At 40.2% G+C, this 18,320-nt stretch overlaps 1 protein-coding gene across 5 annotated transcripts in view; it reads right to left on the bottom strand.

Annotated features, from left to right (window-relative positions):
* LOC147435956 (truncated transcription factor CAULIFLOWER A-like) overlaps positions 1–18,320 on the bottom strand; it is a 196,510-nt gene that overhangs the window by 127,177 nt on the left and 51,013 nt on the right. For all 5 annotated transcript variants that reach the window (XM_086488855.1, XM_086488856.1, XM_086488859.1 and 2 more), the window contains exons 3-7: positions 2,201–2,250; positions 1,975–2,080; positions 1,846–1,887; positions 1,721–1,762; positions 1,513–1,652 (exon numbers count right to left, since the gene is read on the bottom strand). In XM_086488855.1, the coding sequence (XP_086344981.1) occupies positions 1,513–1,652; positions 1,721–1,762; positions 1,846–1,887; positions 1,975–2,080; positions 2,201–2,250 (380 nt within the window). The remainder of the gene's footprint in view (positions 1–1,512; positions 1,653–1,720; positions 1,763–1,845; positions 1,888–1,974; positions 2,081–2,200; positions 2,251–18,320) is intronic.

Below are 18,320 nucleotides of genomic sequence, written 5' to 3'. Positions count from 1 at the left end.
CAACCAACGCGCGGGAGACTAGAGCAACACTCAACCCCAACCTTGGATATCGTCTCTCTCTCTCTCTCTCTCTCTCTCTCTCTCTCTCTCTCTCTCTCTCACACACACACACACACACAACGCACGGGACGCTAGAGAAACACTCAACCCCAACCTTGTATCGTCTCTCTCTCTCTCTCTCTCTCTCTCTCTCTCTCTCTCTCTCTCTATTTAAGCGATGTGTATGTCTCTCACTCTAAACTCCACACACACACACACGCAAAGGGCGTTGTTGAGAGGAAATCACGCTACCTCAACATGTGTCTTGGTATTTTGGTAATCCTCTGCACCCATTAAGGGTACCGTCTCTCTCTCTCTCTCTCTCTCCCCCCCCCCCCCCACCAGCCCGGCCTCCACAACGGTTTATGGCTTTCTGTAAGAATGCTTCCCATAGGCAAGCCCACTATGCTAAGACGTCAACCATGTGAGTAGTGCTCTCATGCTTCCGTGTCTTCACAGAAGTGCACGATCCAACGCGTGAAGATGGTGAATGTTGAGGAAATTCTTTACCCCTGCAAAGAAGTTGCTAGAAAAGTCAGTAACAAAGGACTATACACTTGACCCAAATTTTTGGACGGAGATAGCATGAGGGGGCTGTTTTGTATCATTATTAAAGTTATGTGATGATGTTAAATGACGCATGAGATAAGAGAAGATCTGCCTATTGCCACTGACGGCTTCCAGCCCTGCATGCGTGATTGTCTAATAGCACCTGGCTTGACTGCTCGAATGTTTTTTTTCCAATAATCTAAGAGACCTACTTATGAAAAATAGAAGAGGTAAATTGACTAAAATTGAAGGCTTTTACACTAAATTTCTTTCAATTTTGTGGGTTTTCTCACCTTTATATTAGAAATTTAGAGGTCGTGGGACCACACCAGACCTAGATTTTCTTCGAGCAATGCCTTGCTCTCCCTCACCTGGCTCCCTCTCACAGATTGCTTTTTGCTAATCCTGGGCACCCATTAAGGGTTGCGTACGCGTGGCATGTTTGCCTGCTCGAGGTTTTCTTAAGCTGCATAAGAAAATAGAATAGAAGAGAGGTAGGTCTCCATAAATTCAAAGAGAATAAAAACCTTTCAAAAAAACTAATTGCAAAAGCGAAGGGTGATAGTGTTGAAGATGAAAATCCGCATGGCATTGAGAAGCAAAGAGAGACTTTTATACTCTCTATATAAAGAGACGGCATTGCGATTCTGTGAAGATTTTACTCCTTGGAACTTATTTTCCCATCAAGTCACTCGGGACCTTCGTTTACCTTTTCCTCTTTACCTAGGTGACTTTTCGTTATTCAGAAAGAAGATTCCTTTGGAATCTTGAGACCGAATACTAGAAATTTTTTTCCAAAAATAAAAAGTCATGAGATGCCAAATGTTCCAAAGTAGCAGAGAGAGAGAGAGAGAGAGCGCCAGATGTCAATATTCCGTACTAGGAAAATGAGTAGGGTTTATATTGATTGGTGGATGAGCAAACCTGAGTTGCAGGAAACTGTCAGAGTGGTCATCAGAGTCCATCATTTCCTCGCGGGAGGCACTATAGGAGCTGCATGCTGATGTAGCGTTCTCCATCTGCAGGCCGCAGCCCTGCCATCTGGCTCGCTGCAGTTCCTCCACCTGCAATTAAATAATAGTCGGCGGGCTGCGTTGCATCATCGTCATTAATGCAGGGACACATAAACTACCTCTCGCCGCAGTTTCTCGTTCTCTCTTAGCAGCTCCTCTTCCTGTCACCCGCCATCATGACCAGATTATTAATTGGCACCATTAATACCCTCACCAAGTTCCACCCTGCAACCACATCTCCTACCTTCCTCATCGATTCCTCCTTTTGGGTCGCCCTCAGCTGATCCTGCAATATTGCACATCATCATCCAATGTCCCCAGCTCGTCATTAATTGCTACATTTTCAATTATAAATAATCACACCAAGACATACCTGCCTTTCCCGGATGCTACTTAGACTGCTCTCCACTTCTCCCTCCAAGCGCACCAGCTCCTCCATCGACAAAAGCTCGAGAGCCGCTGCCTCTCCGCTCCTCGTCCTGCACCATCACTCTCACAAATTAGGTGCTCCTCCGAGCAGCTCTGCCTAGGTTGATGCCAATTCTCCTTTTCCAGAATCATGTACATGGGCACTTAGCAAAATAAATAGAGAATATTACCTTCCCTCTTTTCGGAGCCTTTCCAGTTCCTCCTTCAGATGTACCAACTCCTGTCAATAGAAGTCACAACGAGATGTTCATTTGTGCCTTGTTTGTCAAAGGAAAGAGGAGACCAACCAGTGGAGATGAACTAAGTGTGTGTGTGTGTGTGTGTGTGTGTGTGTGTGTGTGTGTGTGAGAGAGAGAGAGAGAGCTTGCACAAACACCTTGAGAGAACGAGCATTTTCACAGCTACGAGAGAAAATGCATGCTAAACATGCCACATGCTCTTCCAGACGCTCTAGACAATGACAGACTCAAACACAATAAACACGTCTTTAGTGGAAAAAAACAAGATGCAAATGGAAACACGAACCTATTGTCACTTTAGAAAGTTTGTTTAAGAGCAGACGTCTAACACCTTACAAATAAAAAAAGAACATTAAGAAACTCATTGTTGACCACTTTTCAATATCACATACTAGATTGAAAGATCCAAACTAATACTTAAATGGATTTTGAAATGGGCCCAAGTGATAGGTTAGAGGTTGCGGAAGCGTACTCTCTAATCACCGATGATTAACGTTAAGCTATGGAGGGTGAAACCTTAACTTAACCGTGGTGGTAGGATTAAGGATAGAGAGATAGTTATTAGGATTAAGTTATGCCAAATTAACCAAGAGCATAGATAGAGAGTATTGACACAATTTATAAAAGTCAAACTGCATTTGATTAATTAAAAAGTAGCCTCTATATAAGCTTGATGCTTTACAATCGTTGGCTAGATGGGTTTCATCCTTTTGCACTGAACCATGTCATCAATTATCTTTTCCTAAGTGGCTAGAGGGCTTTCCCACATGGTGCCACAAGTTCTTTGTAACTCCCTCTGCGTTCGGTTGTGGCCCGAACCTCTGTGCGTGGGAAACTATCCCAACGGAACGACGATTAGAGATGTTGTTCAACGCCCGTTTGGAGTTTGCCCGGTGTGCCCAACCCAAAAGTAGGAAAATAGACTCGCCACGTCTCTTTAGTCGAGGAAATGCCTTATGATAGATATGCTAACCAACGGTCATATGAGGCTCGTGTGAGAGTAGGCAAAAAAATAGTAATCACAACCTATGCTTGACAGTGCTTCATACACAACACACATACCTAAATTTAGCCAAGTGGTTATAGTGGCTAATCACCTCCAAATCTAGATATTGAGGGTTCAAATCAAAGCTAGTGCATAGGGCTATACACACACACACAATTTGTGAATTTTAATTGGACAATTAATTTTGCATACAAGGCTCAATTAAATCAAGGGAATATTTAATAGATTGCTCTCGACAACGCCTTTGCACATACATAAATTGCACAAGCAATTGAGTGATACGATGATGGCTATGCGCATGCAAAATCGATTGAAATTGAACACAATAGCACACAAAAACTCGCACACAATTATTGAAAACCGCTAATCAAAAACTCACCAATCAAGAAGGATAGTGGCTGATTGGTATTGCCAAGAACAGGCCCAAACTTGATTAGCTATGCTAATGATTAGGGAGAGGTATTACTGGGAAAAAGGATTAACTAGCTAGGCCTAGGTATAAACCGTCGACTCTAATACCACTTGATGGGTTAGTGTTTGCAAAAGCGTACTTCCTAATCATCGATGATTAGTGTCAAGCTTAACCATGGTGTAGGAGTTAAGGTTAGAGAGATGGTGATTAGGGTTAGGTTATGCCAAAGCCAAGGGCATAGAGAAAGAGTATAGACACAATTAATACGAGTCAAAGTGCCATTGATTAACAAGAAATTCGCCTCTATATAGGCCCAGTGCTTTACAATCATTGGCAATATGGATTTCATCCTTTTGCTATTGGACCATGTCATCAATTCTCCTTTCCTAGGTGGCTAGAGAGCTTTTCCACACGGCACCACAAGTTGGGCTTACCCTAACACCAAGAAGGGTTTCTTGTTTCAATCTCAATTTCACATGGTAGATGGCCAAAATGCATAATGATCATGGCAATGACTAAACCCAAGAGTTCTCCTGTCAATGCTCAACCCTTTTCTTTTCCCAAGATAAAAGATCCTTTCATTAGTTACTTAAGGGCTACATCAAAAACATGGGGATACTCTCCCAGTGAAGAAACAAAGTATGTACAATGAGGGCTAGATCACCGGATGGGAGGAGGAAATAGACACACTGGTGGCCGGTATTGCCATCTAGGCACACACTGGACCATGGTGAAGAAAGGCGTCGGACGCCAAAGTCTCAAGAAAGCCTCCCGACGCTCTCACATGCGGTTGGAGTTGCCCTGAAGTCTCTCAAACTAAACCTCAAGTGTATGAATCAACTCGAGCCAAAGAAATTTGAATCCTAATGTAAGCTAAATACTAGAAATGTGTACTACTTTGAATATTATAACCAAAGAAGTACAGAGTTCAAAAGTTGACAATTTGAGATCTTAATTTTTCTGCTCGTACAAACAAGAAGAATAAGATTATCACCTTTACCATGCATAGCGTGGACAACAACTATGACATCCCTACTCACGTCGTCAGCGCCCAAGAGTAGGTGCAAGTTTATATAGAGATCATTCATTCTTTAGGTACTCTATAAAACCAACAAATTGAGTTTCTATCTCCTTCCATTGGTGATGGCCATACTCAGTCATGATAAAGACTAGCATTTGTCAAGAGGAAAAATACTAAAAGCACTAAAGATCTAAACAACAAAAAATTATGTTACTAATCAAACGATAAGTGGACTTCAAAGATCCCCACTTTTTGTACATCAAGAACAAAAAGATCATCTACAAAGCGCCTTACATTGCATAATTTATGCAAAATATTGGTCAAGAGTTAGCAAGGACAAGGCTCTCCATAAAATCAAACTTATACGTAAAAAGATAGAAATTGAAAAAAATGGCACAATTGGTGCCATAGGAATACCATTTTTCTTCTTGAAAAGAGAGTAACCAACAATTATTTCTAAATTATTCAAAAGAAAATTCAACCAAGATATGATGTCAATGTCATCTACAATTCTGGTAAATCTCTTTCTCCCTCTGTCTACAACTACACTCTTACATTTAGCTAACAAAAGCAAACAGTTCAAGGCGGACTTTTCTACCAGCAATGGCTTATATCTATCCTTCTCAAACTTATCTGAAAACTTTTGAGGGACTTGACTCTGAATTTCAGGTCCTTTAAATTCAACTTCATATATAGCATTTTAAAGTCAAAAGTTTAGACATAGAGGAGATGATTTCTTATTGATGCTGCTTGCAGAGTTCAAAATGGAATTCCACCTACTGAATCAATTAAATTCGAACTTGAGTTAGTGGGCATGTCTGCTTCCTTCAGAAGAATTTTTCCAAAGTTCATTCACATTAAACAAAATGGATTTGAAACAATAACTAAGCCGTTTTGAAACCTTTGTCGGAAACGTGTTACAAGAAGCAACTATAAATCCATGTTTTATAGGATTTTTTTGAAACTTCCAAAACGGTATACAAAAAAGGTAACTTAGGATAGCACTTGAAACCAAAAGACTTTTGTTACAAAAGTCTTGATGTTTCAAGATAATCTCTTTCTTCCATTGAAAGATCACAACCGTTGTAAGTTGGGGAGTTGACTTCACCTAACAAGCATTCTAAATAGAACTTTTTTCATGTTGAATAAAAGTTATTAGAGCACTTATCTACGGAAGGATTACAAAATCACGATGAAAACTCTCAAGATCAAGATGATTAAAAGAAGATGAGCTATTCCTTCCCAAAGAAACATTCCTAGAGCAAGATGTTAATTTGAAAGAAGCTTTCTTAAGGACTACAGACTTTCAATGCATAGAAACACCTTGAACTCCTTTAGAAAGACTCCTCAAACTTTACCATGAAACTAGAAATTCCTTTTTCTCTGTCTTTGAAAAGGCAACAGTCGTCCTAGGAAGGGAGTCTATATTTAGTGTCTCAAGGAATCAAAAAGGAAGAATAGAACAATTGATAATAACTACATGATCCAAGGCTCCATTCACGTAAGAAGAAATGCACCTTTTCTAGAAGAACAATCAATACCCAAGATTGCTAGCATCTCTTGCTCTATAAGATTACATCCGATGTCACTATAGTTGAAAGATTTTTTTCCTGAAGTTTTAAGATATTTGAAAGCTACCACAGGATGGTTCCATACTTTTCTCACACAAGGAGGGAGAGCATCCAAAGCTTTTTGATATCTCAAAGTAAAACTTAATCCAATCTTGTCTAAGTCAGGGGAGATAAAGATAGTTATCAACAACTCTTTCTTCACAAACAACAGATTCTTAATACTAAACACTTGGATTTCACAAATTTACCTAACAATACTCGGACTTGAGTACTACGAGACTTTCTTAATTTCAAATCTTCAAGTTTCCCAGTTACGGAAGACTTCAAGTCTCCCTGTTACGGAAGACTTCAAGTCTCGACTCATAAGTTACGGACACTATACTAGGTTAGTCATTAAGCATTAGTCAAATGATTGTAACTATTATTGAGCATCAAGAGATATTCATAAATAAATACGTGCAAGAAGAAAATACCTTTCACAAGGGTGGATTGCCTCGTGTCTTTCTTCTTACCTCTAACCCTACTTGCATGCATGCATGGATAGCACTCTGCTCGAGGAAGTGCGTGGTCTCTCTCTCTCTCTCTCTCTCTCTCTCTCTCTCTCTCTCTCTCTCTCTCTCTCACACACACACACACACACACACACACACACACACCACGTGGTTTCCATCGAGGGTATGCATGTCTCATTTTCCTACTTTTGTACTTTGTACCTAGTGGGCACTTCGAGTTACCGTCTATACCACTGGTATCAACGTATAGACTACGCTCTTGGAAGATGACCACCATGGAGATGAACATTCGTACTTGAAATAGAAGTCTCTGAATACTCTTGCAGATACAAATCACAATCATGGAGATCTCATTCATCAAACTCGGCTAAAGATTTTAGTTTATTTTATTTAGTTCATGTACTTGTTTTGTTAGAGGAATGCTTGTTTCTTTCCTCCTTAAGATCTCTACGTAACTTGTTTTCTAGACTCATTTCGGAGATGAAAGTAGTTTTTGGATTAATTTAGATAAAATAAACGATTATTATGGAATTATAAGACATGTCAAAAAACTCTAGTTGTGATTGATGTTAAAAAGAGTTGGATCTCAATATATATATACATCACACACACACACACACACACACACACACACACACACACACACACACACACATACATATATACACATATACGGATATATACATATACAAATATACACACATACATACACACATGTGTGTGCACACGCTATATGTTTCTTTCTAGGTAATCAATATGTCTACTCTAGTAGAGCATCTATTTTATGTTTCAAAAGCTATGAGGAGATTGTTTCTTATCGAAATTTGAACAAATCATACAAAGTATTCAACTTTTGGAGTAGAACTCATCTGAACAAAAGTCTCTAAAGACACACAATCCGATAAGTCTTTACCTACTTTTCTTTTATATTTTGTCCATATAAAATTTTTTATAAGTATTACTTTGATTGAGCTACTGAGTCCATGGCACTAGACCACAACATAATAGGATCAAGACCTAACTTTCAAAAGCAACCATGATTTTCATTTTGTTTTATTAATATTAATATGCACTCTTGTTATTGTATATGAGATAACTTCATATACACATATTGCACAAAAAATGTGTACTCTTCATTTTCTTGATATAGGTTTAGAGTCGTTCACCTTATCTTGAAAACAAAGATTTATATATATATATTCAATAGCATATTAATCACCTTACCTTTTCTTGTCAAGTCAAATTGTTTTCAACTTAGCATGAGGATCTACACTAAGATAGGAATTTTTTTATACAATCATCTTTATTTTTTCTAACTCATGGTTCATTTTATTAGATTATGATTATCAAAACTTGAAAGTTTTATCTCCTACGATTCTTTTGTTCTCATTGTTTTTTCAGTTTTTTTTGTGAAGTTGATTAGCAAGTACAATGCAAAACAATCAAGATCACAAGCATTGATAAAAGAAGAATAAATAGATCAGCTAAGGAAAATTGGAACACCGTAAGCACACTTGTAAGCCTTTCGTCACTCAGAGTTACTCTGATGTTTTAGGTTCTTGAAGATTGTGTACAACAAGATATGGTGATGATTCTATCAAAATACATTCAAATGAGTATATCACTAATTTTGCTTGTAATCTAGTTTATGTATGTAATTCATGATTCTTGTAATTTGGCTAGAAGGGACGTAGCAAACCACATCTCAAGACATGGTACTCGATTACTTGGTTGTTAAGTTATACTCTTCTCAATTAAAGCAAACCAAACAAGCTACCACTAAAATTTGCAAGACGCTCTTATAAATATGTCTTTACGTGGACTCGCCCAAAGTTTTGATTTCAAAACGAAAGTGAAAGGGCGATGGTAATGCGTGTGCTATTCTCCACCCAAACATGCTATCTTATATCCTCTCCCTACCGTACACATTGTCCGGCCGTGCGGGTGGCCTTGCCCATAGGACCCATGTCCTTACCATACCCCCCCTTGGAGAATGGTTTTCATCCTAGAAAACGAACGTAGGAAAACATTCTTAAGTGCAGAGATATTCTCGAATGTAGAACCTTCTTCAGGTCTATCTAGCCATTTTTCCAACACCTGTCATTTGACATGATGTCTGGTGCGAAGCTCATGAGAATCCAAAATCTTTTCGGGCTCATGAGAAATGCTTGGCGGTTCGATAAGGCTCACTAGCACACCTATGTGAATGACATTATCATTCTGTCCTAGCTGTTTTCGTAAACGGCTAACATGAAAAACAGGATGAACTCGTGAGTGCTTTGGAAGAGCTAACTTTTAGGCCAATTGACCTATACGTTTGAGAATGATAAACGGTCCACAATAGCATGATGAAAGTTTAGGAACTTTTCCCGTCTTCAGACTTTCTAAATGCTCTGGAACTTGAGGAAAACCTGTCTCCTTCTTCGAAAGTAGCAAGACGACGATGCTCATCTGCGTAGTTCTTATATCGATCTTGAGCTTGCTTAACATACTGTCGAGCAACTCGAAGCATGTCATAATGGTCTTGGAGAAAATCCTTCGCTTGTTGTATCTTCTCCTTAGCCAACCTCACCGTAACGGATGATCTAGGTTGAAATCCATACAAAAGCATAAATGGACTAAACCCTGTAGTCACATGCTTTGAACTATTGTAAGCAAATTCCAATTAGGTAAGTAGTCTTCTCAACTGGTTTGCTTCTTGCTAACGTACGCTCGTAGCATATCCTGTAGCACTTGATTAACTCTTTCTGTTTGACCATCTGTTTCTGGATGACCAGCCGTACTTAGATTAAGTTTAGTTTCCAACTTTTGGAACACAGCTCTCTAGAAGTGATTATCGAACTTTCGATGTCTGTCTCATCTGATGATACTAGCTGGAAGACCGTATAGATTATATATATGCCCTACAAATAGACTTGCTAATTTTGATGTATTAACCGTAGTTTTAGTGGGAATTAATCGACCCATCTTTGTGAGACGATCTACAATTACCCATATGGCATCATGGCCACGATTTGTAGTAGGTAGCCCTACTACAAAATCCATATACTCTCCCACTTACCTTGTGGAATCTCTAAAGGATGTAAAAGGCCACCTACCTTGAGGCACTCTACCTTATTAACTTGGCACTATTGGCAGTTTAGTACGTACTCTTGAATCATGATGTAAGCCCGACCAATAAAATTTCCGTCGAACTAAGACATACGTCTTACGAATACATGGATGACCAGCACTTGGACTATCGTGACACTCAAATAAGATTTGGTTCCTAGTGTCTAAGTCCTTTGGCACACATACTCTACCCTTGTGGAGTGAGTAGCCATCATCAATGGAAAAATTCTTCCATTGGTTAAGCTCTTCCTAAGTAGGGGTGGAGCTCTGTGTGTTGGAGTTTTTATCTACGAGTGCAGAGACATGTTGATCTAGCTGTACAGAAACATGTGAGTGTGAGGGATCCCTTTAAAAAATTGCACTCCACACTTTAGCATATGATTGATCTTGTGCACACTTGCACTCTGCGCTAAAAGCCCATTCTGCATCAACATCAGCAACATAGTCTCCTTTCACAGAAGACTCAACAATGGCTGCATTCTCTCTCTCACGCATACACACAAGGAGAGGAAGAAGAAGAATATGGAGATCGAGCAAGAGCATATCCGCTACTACATTATATCGCCCCTTGCAATATCGTAGCTTACAATCATAATCTTGAAGGATTTTTGCCCATCTAGATTTACGACCCTTCAAGTCTGTTTGAGTAGTAAACCATTTGATACTCTCATGGTAAAAAACTACTTCAAACTCGGCACCATATAAATAGTGTCATCACTTTCGTAAAGCGTGAATTATGGCGTAGAGATCTCTGTCATACACAAAATAATTTTGTAGAGCTCTATTTAACTTTTTACTTTCAAAGGCTATAGGTCTTCCCTCCTGGAGAAGTACCGCACCAGTTACTTTATCACTAACATCAATCTCTACCACAAACGGCTTAAGTGGGTCAACGATTGCTAGGATGGGCGCAATGGCTATAGCTACCTTCAGTTGTTCAAAACTGCGTTTTTGGGCTTCTTCCCAAGAAAAGGTTTTACCTTTTGCTTTAAGTTGATCCGTCATAGGAACAACGATTTTGGCATAATCACGGATATACTGTCAATAAAATCGAGCCATGCCTAAAAATATTTGAAGCTCCTCAACCATGTTGGGATGTGGCCATTGAAGAATGGCAGCGATCTTGTCAGTGTCCATTTTGACGCCAGAATAAGAGATCACATGACCGAGGTAACGTATCTTTGTTTCAAAGAAATCGCACTTGCTTTGCTTAACATACAACGCGTGAGCTCGAAGCTGTTCGAACACTAATCGTAAGTGTTCTATGTGTTCATCTTCAGTCTTACTGTAAATGAGAATGTCATCAAGGAGAACCACAATAAATTTTCCAAAATAGGGACGTAAGACACTATCCATGAGTTTCATAAATGTAGTTGGAGCTCTGGTTAAACCAAATGGCATAACCAAAAATTCAAAATGCTTGAACCATGTTCTAAAGAAAGTTTTGGAGATATCGTGCAAAAGAATACGCACCTGGTGGTATCCTGAACGAAGATCTATCTTTGTATAGTATCTTGCCCCATTGAGTTGATCAAACAACTCATCCACTCTTGACAGAGGATACTTGTCTGATAGTTATGGTGTTTAATCCACGATAATCTATGCACATGCGCATAGTACCATCTTTCTTTTTTACCAATAGAATTGGTGATACCAAGGCGAAGTGCTAGGTCTAATGAACCCACGAGCGAGGTAGTTAGCCAAATGACTCTCAATCTCCTTGGCTTCTTTAGCACTCATACGATAAGGTGGTTTACTATTGCACATCACCTGTAGGGGGTAAACCCGACGGTAAATCACTTGAGAATACATCACTATACTCCGTAAGTAAGTGAGTCATCTTTTGCCGGGCAAAAGGAGAAAGTAAACTAGAGTTATGCTGGGATAGAGATTCTTGTAATTCTTGTAATGTTTGTTTTACAACAGTTCCACGTTGCTCTATAGAATTAAACTTGAGAGCACTTTACTCGTTAGATTTGTTAACACTTTGTTTATCATTAGAATTCATTGCACGTTGCATACCATTACTAGAATCCACTGCACTTTTCTCTTGAGAGTTCACAAGACTTGGAAACAAGCAGTAACACAAAAAGACTTCATCTACTAAATCTGCTTTCTACAAAATAGAAAGCTCGGCTGTTGTCGGAGTATGTGTGTTCGAAACGTGAGCCGGGCACGCGTCGGGTCTCTGGTTGTGGGAGGTAGAAAAGAGAGAGAATAGCAGACACTGAAAGATCTGGCAAATACCATAATCATCGATTAATTGATTAATGCTTTGGGTACAACTTAATCCTTAGCCAAGGCGAACTGTTAACAACACCGTCACTTGGATCATCTGCTAACTAAGAGTTTAAGCTCTCGTTTTAAACGATTAATTGGACATTAACGACACCGGGGCTTAACATGATGATTAATCAATTTCTAGCTGATGAAGATAATAAAAATTCCCTTTTGCCACTTTAACTGCTTCAACTACTCCGTGGATTCTAGAAGCTTCAATTCTGCTCACTGCCTCAATCATCAAACTTCAGTTATTATCAATTATCTTGCAACTTCCTGTGTTGTGCGCTTTGCACTCCCTTATTTGCCACTCATGAGCCTCGACTTCTCCTTTAATAAACTTGATTTTTATTGTCTTCAAGCTCTGTATGCCTTTGATTGCCTCTTTTCGAGTATCCTTTGCTCATGCAAAGCAACCTCCTCAATAAAGGCTCGACCTTGCTTCTGATCCAAGAGAGAATCCTGCTTCCTCATGAATGAGGGAGACTCTCTTGCTTGCTTATGTATGAGAGAGAGAGACCTTTTCTTTACTTTACCTCTTGTATCGCTAGTCGAGGACTAGCCGAGAGAGAAATTTTCTTGTTTTGTTCGCCAAGGATGAGAGAGAGAGAGAGAGAGAGAACCAAGGTGCTTCTTCCCCCTTCTCCCCTGTGATCGTTACACCTTATCTTCCCTCGTAACCTCCTCTTCTGCCGTCCCAACTACTCTCCTCTTTGAGTAACCTCCTCCCTCTGAGCTTTTCTAGACCGAGGACGAGCCGAGAGAGGGAGAGACTTCGCTCATGTGTCGGAGGATGAGGAAGAGAGAGGGAGAGAGCCCTCAATTCCTCTTCTTCTTGTTTACTGCTTGTCGTTCTTCGCTTCACTACCTTACTCTTCTTGCCGCTATATTGCAATGCCCTTAAAACAGTTACTATATCTTTTTATAAAACGACGGCGCTTTTATGAAACGACGGCACCGTCGTCGTGGGAACGGCAATGATGACGTCGCAATGTCAAATTTGCGGCAACGTTGTTTGCGGCGGAGACAGTGCCAAAAGGCTGTGCCATGGGCTTCTGAGCCAACTTCGTTTCATGCTCGCGATCATCGGAGGCTTTCCTTGGCCAACGCGATCTCCTCTGTCGCTACCTGCGCCGCCACACGCTGCTCAGGCCACGCCTTATTTTCCCTTGGCTTCACACTTGAATTTTTTTTGTATTGGATGGGCGGCCTTAGTTTATAACGGGCAGCCACCTTTGAGCCACCCCTTGGGCGGCCGGCCCTTGCAGTGGCACCACTTCTAGCATGCATAATCTAGCAAAGCAGTACATCTTTCTCCATTGGGCACCACATTTGGGAAGCACACAGACCAAAGCATTGCCAAGCACAACAACTTTCTCTAGTAGCCATCAACCAACATTATTATCATGAGTTTTGTTGCCCATTTCAGTGTTGTGGACATTGCCACAGGCAATTAAGATGCGAGTGTAGAGCCTTCCCTTCACATTCAGCTAAAAGCATCATAGCATCCGTGTCGTAGCTAGGTTGGACATACTCTATAATCAATGCTCACATATCAACCACATTAATATTAAAGCACCGCATTAGGCTTGGACATAGTACCAGGTCATCCAAAATTCTCCTGTCATTGTCCTTTGTGACATTTGTGTCGACTAATCTAGTGCCGAGCTCAATTATTACCTACCGAGCATTCCCTGCTTGAAGCTCAAAATTTTCAGATGGCACACCGACCGAGCGGACCGAAGTGGTATGGAACCGACCCCCGGTAAATCTTTAACGGCTAATGACTTGACAACCGGAACTCCGATCACTGATCTGTAAAGACAGACGCGCTCCACAAAGTGAGCACTTCGGACCCGTGCATTCATTTCATTTATGTCACCTCAGCTACAATTGCCCAATCTGGTACGGATCTACAATCGACTTAAACTTGAAACTACCATAACTTCTTCACCGTAGCTCCAATCGACGAGCCGTAAAAACATGCCGATAGAGCAATTCAAACACTATAGTTCTAGATCATAATCTTCCATCTGTGATCACCTCAAGCATACTCCTTTTTATCATCATTAAGGCATCTGTTGGCCCTTTAAAGCCGCATCTGACATACATTAACCGTAAAAATAGCTTGTTACCAAGCCCTGAACACTGATCATTAATCAAGTAAGCTTCAAATAAGCTCGATGTGCATCTTTTTGGTATATTTCTTAGCATGGTAGCGGAGTTGCATGACATCCATCTCCTCTGAACCTGCACAGCCTCCAATCTGTGCCAACTGCACTTCAATCTGCATCTGCTATAGGTACCTTAAGCTCTTTGTCATCATCACTTACGTAACTCATACATATGAAAAATAAAATAAGGCTTATACCCTATCATCAATGTTTTAGCTTAATCGTTAGGTAGTTGTCCCATCAGAAATCTTTAAACCATATCTGCCGTATCTCCAAAGCACTCAATTATGGAAACCTGTTTGTGAACCCCGCCAGACTCAAGTGCTCCAATTAATGATGCACACAGCTTGACCATTAAGCTCGCTTTAGGGAACCCTATCAATCTCAAGTATGCCTTACTCTGTCTGCACACAAATGGCCGTCAAGTCCTTTACCTAAAGTTCTGGTAGCAGAACCAACTCAAAAGATGAAGATACTTCATTAAATTTTCCAAACAAGTCAACTGGAAGCCAGCCATGTAATCTTATTGAACGCATAACCAAAAACTCTTCTGACCTAGCATAATCTAGAAACCAAAACCTTATTTTATGCAACCTGCAAAACAAGAAAATAGCTCATATCCTTTGAATCTGTAGCATGTACTTTAATAGCCCCTAGGATCAAATGGAATAATAAGGAATTGCCCACACACTAGAGCATCATAATATCCACATAAGCATACATTTCCTATATCAATCAACATCAAGCATTTTTTGTGCAAATATGTTATCCCTACTTCAAATAGCACGCGATTACTATGCATACTTAACAATATCCATCCATATTGAATCTGCTTACAAAAATCCTTAGAATCTCCTGGATCACCCATCATTGATATCCCATAGTATTGATGGGCTCTGCAATATACTAGAGCTTCACTTAAAGCATAGTGTAGCACCCACATCCCATAAGCTTTTGGCAACTTAAGCTCGTTACCAACAAGCATCAAAGAATTCTGACTCCCTTTTACTAACAGCCAAGACATCACTAACATAAGCATCAATAGTAACAGCATCCAAATCCAACCACATTTTGGCACTTTGTCCAGGAAATGAAAAATCTTGTGCACTTTATGTAGTATCAAGGATGATTTATCATCATCATCCCTCTAGCATCATAGCAATCACACTTAAGCTCATTACCAACAAGCATCAAAGAATTCTGACTCCCTTTTACTGACAGCCAAGACATCACTGACATAAGCATCAATAGTAACAGCATCGAAATCCAACCACATTTTGGCACTTTGTCCAGGAAATGAAAAATCCTGTGCACTTTATGTAGTATCAAGGATGATTTAGCATCATCATCCCTCTAGATTCATAGCAATCACAAAAAACCTTGGGAGTCTCTTGACCTGTATCATCAGAGAAATATTTACGTGTTGGATTTTCATCTTGATCATGAAAAATAGCTTTATCTTATAGATCTTCATCCGTAGTATCCTCACGAAAATCACCCTTAGAAGTCTCAACATTAATCAAAATTGTAGGAGTTATCTTCTGATGCAGCCCATGTACAAGTATAGATGTAAAATCTCTGTCAATAATCTATTCACAGTCAGCATGATTTGAACCATCTTCATACTCATCCATATCATCCTCTGCTTCCTCATCCGCATCCATGACACTTAGCAATACATCATAGCAATGTAAAGGCTCATCTGGCACCCCCTCTGAAGAGGTACACGTACCAGAAAGCTCTTTTATACTGTCATAATCATCTCCTTCAGATCTACACAAAAAATCATCAATTATAGCATCTTCTTCCATGATAACAGCATCTGCAAACATGTTGATAATATCAATCATAGATTCATTGACATCCTCAGGCTCATCTTCTGCTGGGTCCACAATCTTGGTCACTTCATCAGCTAGTATTGTGTATATAATAGCTTTATTTATACACTCATCTATAGCAAACATGTTATCTTGATCGACTATAGTGCTGATAGTTTTAGTAATATCTTGTAGAAGCTCATCTGCTTTAGATGAACTCCTTCAGAATAACCCACGTCAAGGTCAACATCTTGTGAACCACTTGATGTACAATCTACGCCTTCACTAGAACCATTATTAAAAGTAGCATCCATGCGAGCAATCTTTAAAAACAAATCATATAAGTCTGTTTCAGCAGTAAACTTATCGTTTACCTTCTCTACGTTGCTCAAAATATGCTCGTTTGAAATTGAATTCGCTACTTCCACCTCAGCATTTTCTTTGGCTTTGCTTCTTGCAAAAATATGCTCCCAGAATTCATCATAGTTGAGGAACTGCATCTGATCCCCTTCACCTTTACTGAAAACAACCTGGCTTTGTTCACTAATCTCTTTTACTTCCAGATCTAGAATCCTTGAACTTTCGTAAATAAATTCCTCTGCAAAATAATCCCACCGTGTGGGATATGCTTCTACCAATTCTTGAACCTACTTTTTAAAATCTGAGTTTACAACCTTTTCAAAAGCTGCAATCATCCAATTTCCTGGAACATTATGGCTCTTCATCTCGACTTCATAACATGCAATAAAACCTTCTGGATCATATCCCCGAAAATTATGATACTGCTCCGATTCAGCATCAAAGTGCTAGCTCTACAGCATCATCAATCTGCTTTTTCATCTGCATGGCTTTCGCTTCCTGCAGACATCCCTGAACTCATTCCATCATTTTTGACAAATCTGCAACTGCTAGATTTTCATCAAATCCATTAAAATTGAAATCGTCAAAAAATTGCTTCAATTGTTCTGGCCTCTCCATCTTTATCTTCCACCCCAGCTCGTTTCACGTCGGGTTCACGAGGGATGTCGAGATATATGTGTTCGAAACGTGAGCGGGACAAGCGCCCAGCCACTGGCTGGGAGAGGTGCAAAAGAGAGAGAATATCAGACACTAAAAGATCTGGGAAATACCTTAATCATTAATTAATTGATTAATGCTTTGAGTACAACTTAATCCTTAGCCAAGGCGGACTATTAACAGGACCGTCACTTGGATCATCTGCTAACTAAGAGTTTAAGCTCCCATTTTAAAGAATTAATCGGGCCGTTAACAACCCCGAGGCTTAACATGATGATTAATCAATTTCTAGCTGATGACGATAATGAAAATTCTCTTCTGCCACTTAAACTGCTTCAACTGCCTCGTGGATTCTGCAAGCTTCAATTCTGCTCACTGCCTCAATCATCAAGCTTCAGTTACTATCAATTATCCTGCAACTTCCTGTTTTGTGCGCTTTGCACTCCTTATTTGCCGCTCACGAGCCTCGACTTCTCCTTTAATCAACTTGATTTTTATTGCCTTCAATCTCCGTATGCCTTCGATTGCCTCTTTTCGAGTATCCTTTGCTCATACAAAGCAACCTCCTCAATCAAGGCTCGACCTTGCGTTTGATCTGAGAGAGAAGCCTGCTTCCTCGTGGATGAGAGAGACTCTCTTGCTTGCTTATGTATGAGAGAGAGACATTTGCTTTACTTTACCTCGTGTCGCTCGCCGAGGACTAGCCAAGAGAGAGAGAGCTTTGCTTGTTCTGTTAGCAAAGGATGAGAGCGAGAGAGAAAGAGAACCAAGGTGCTGCTCCCCCCTTCTCCCCTTCGGCCGTCACACCTTATTTTCCTTCGTAACCTTCTCTTCTGCCGTCCCAACTACTCTCCTCTTTGCGTAACCTCCTCGCTCCGAGCTTTGCTAGGCCGAGGACGAGCCAAGAGAGAGAGACTTCGTTCCTGTGTCGGAGGACGAGGAAGAGAGCGAGAGAGAGCCATCAATTCCTCTTCTTCTTGTTTACTGCTTGCCCTTCTTCGCTTTGTTACCTTACTCTTCTTGCCCCTATGCAATGCCCTTAAAATAGTCGCTATATATTTTATGCAACGACGGCGCCGTTGACGTGGCAATGTCAAATTTGCGGCAGCGCCATTTGCAACGGAGACAAT

The sequence above is a fragment of the Adiantum capillus-veneris genome, chromosome 18, assembly GCF_014529385.1.
Source record: "Adiantum capillus-veneris isolate H3 chromosome 18, ASM1452938v2, whole genome shotgun sequence".
Classification (NCBI taxonomy): domain Eukaryota; kingdom Viridiplantae; phylum Streptophyta; class Polypodiopsida; order Polypodiales; family Pteridaceae; genus Adiantum; species Adiantum capillus-veneris.
Note: the sequence above shows the minus strand (reverse complement) of the source record. Positions and strands in the feature narration are given on the sequence as shown.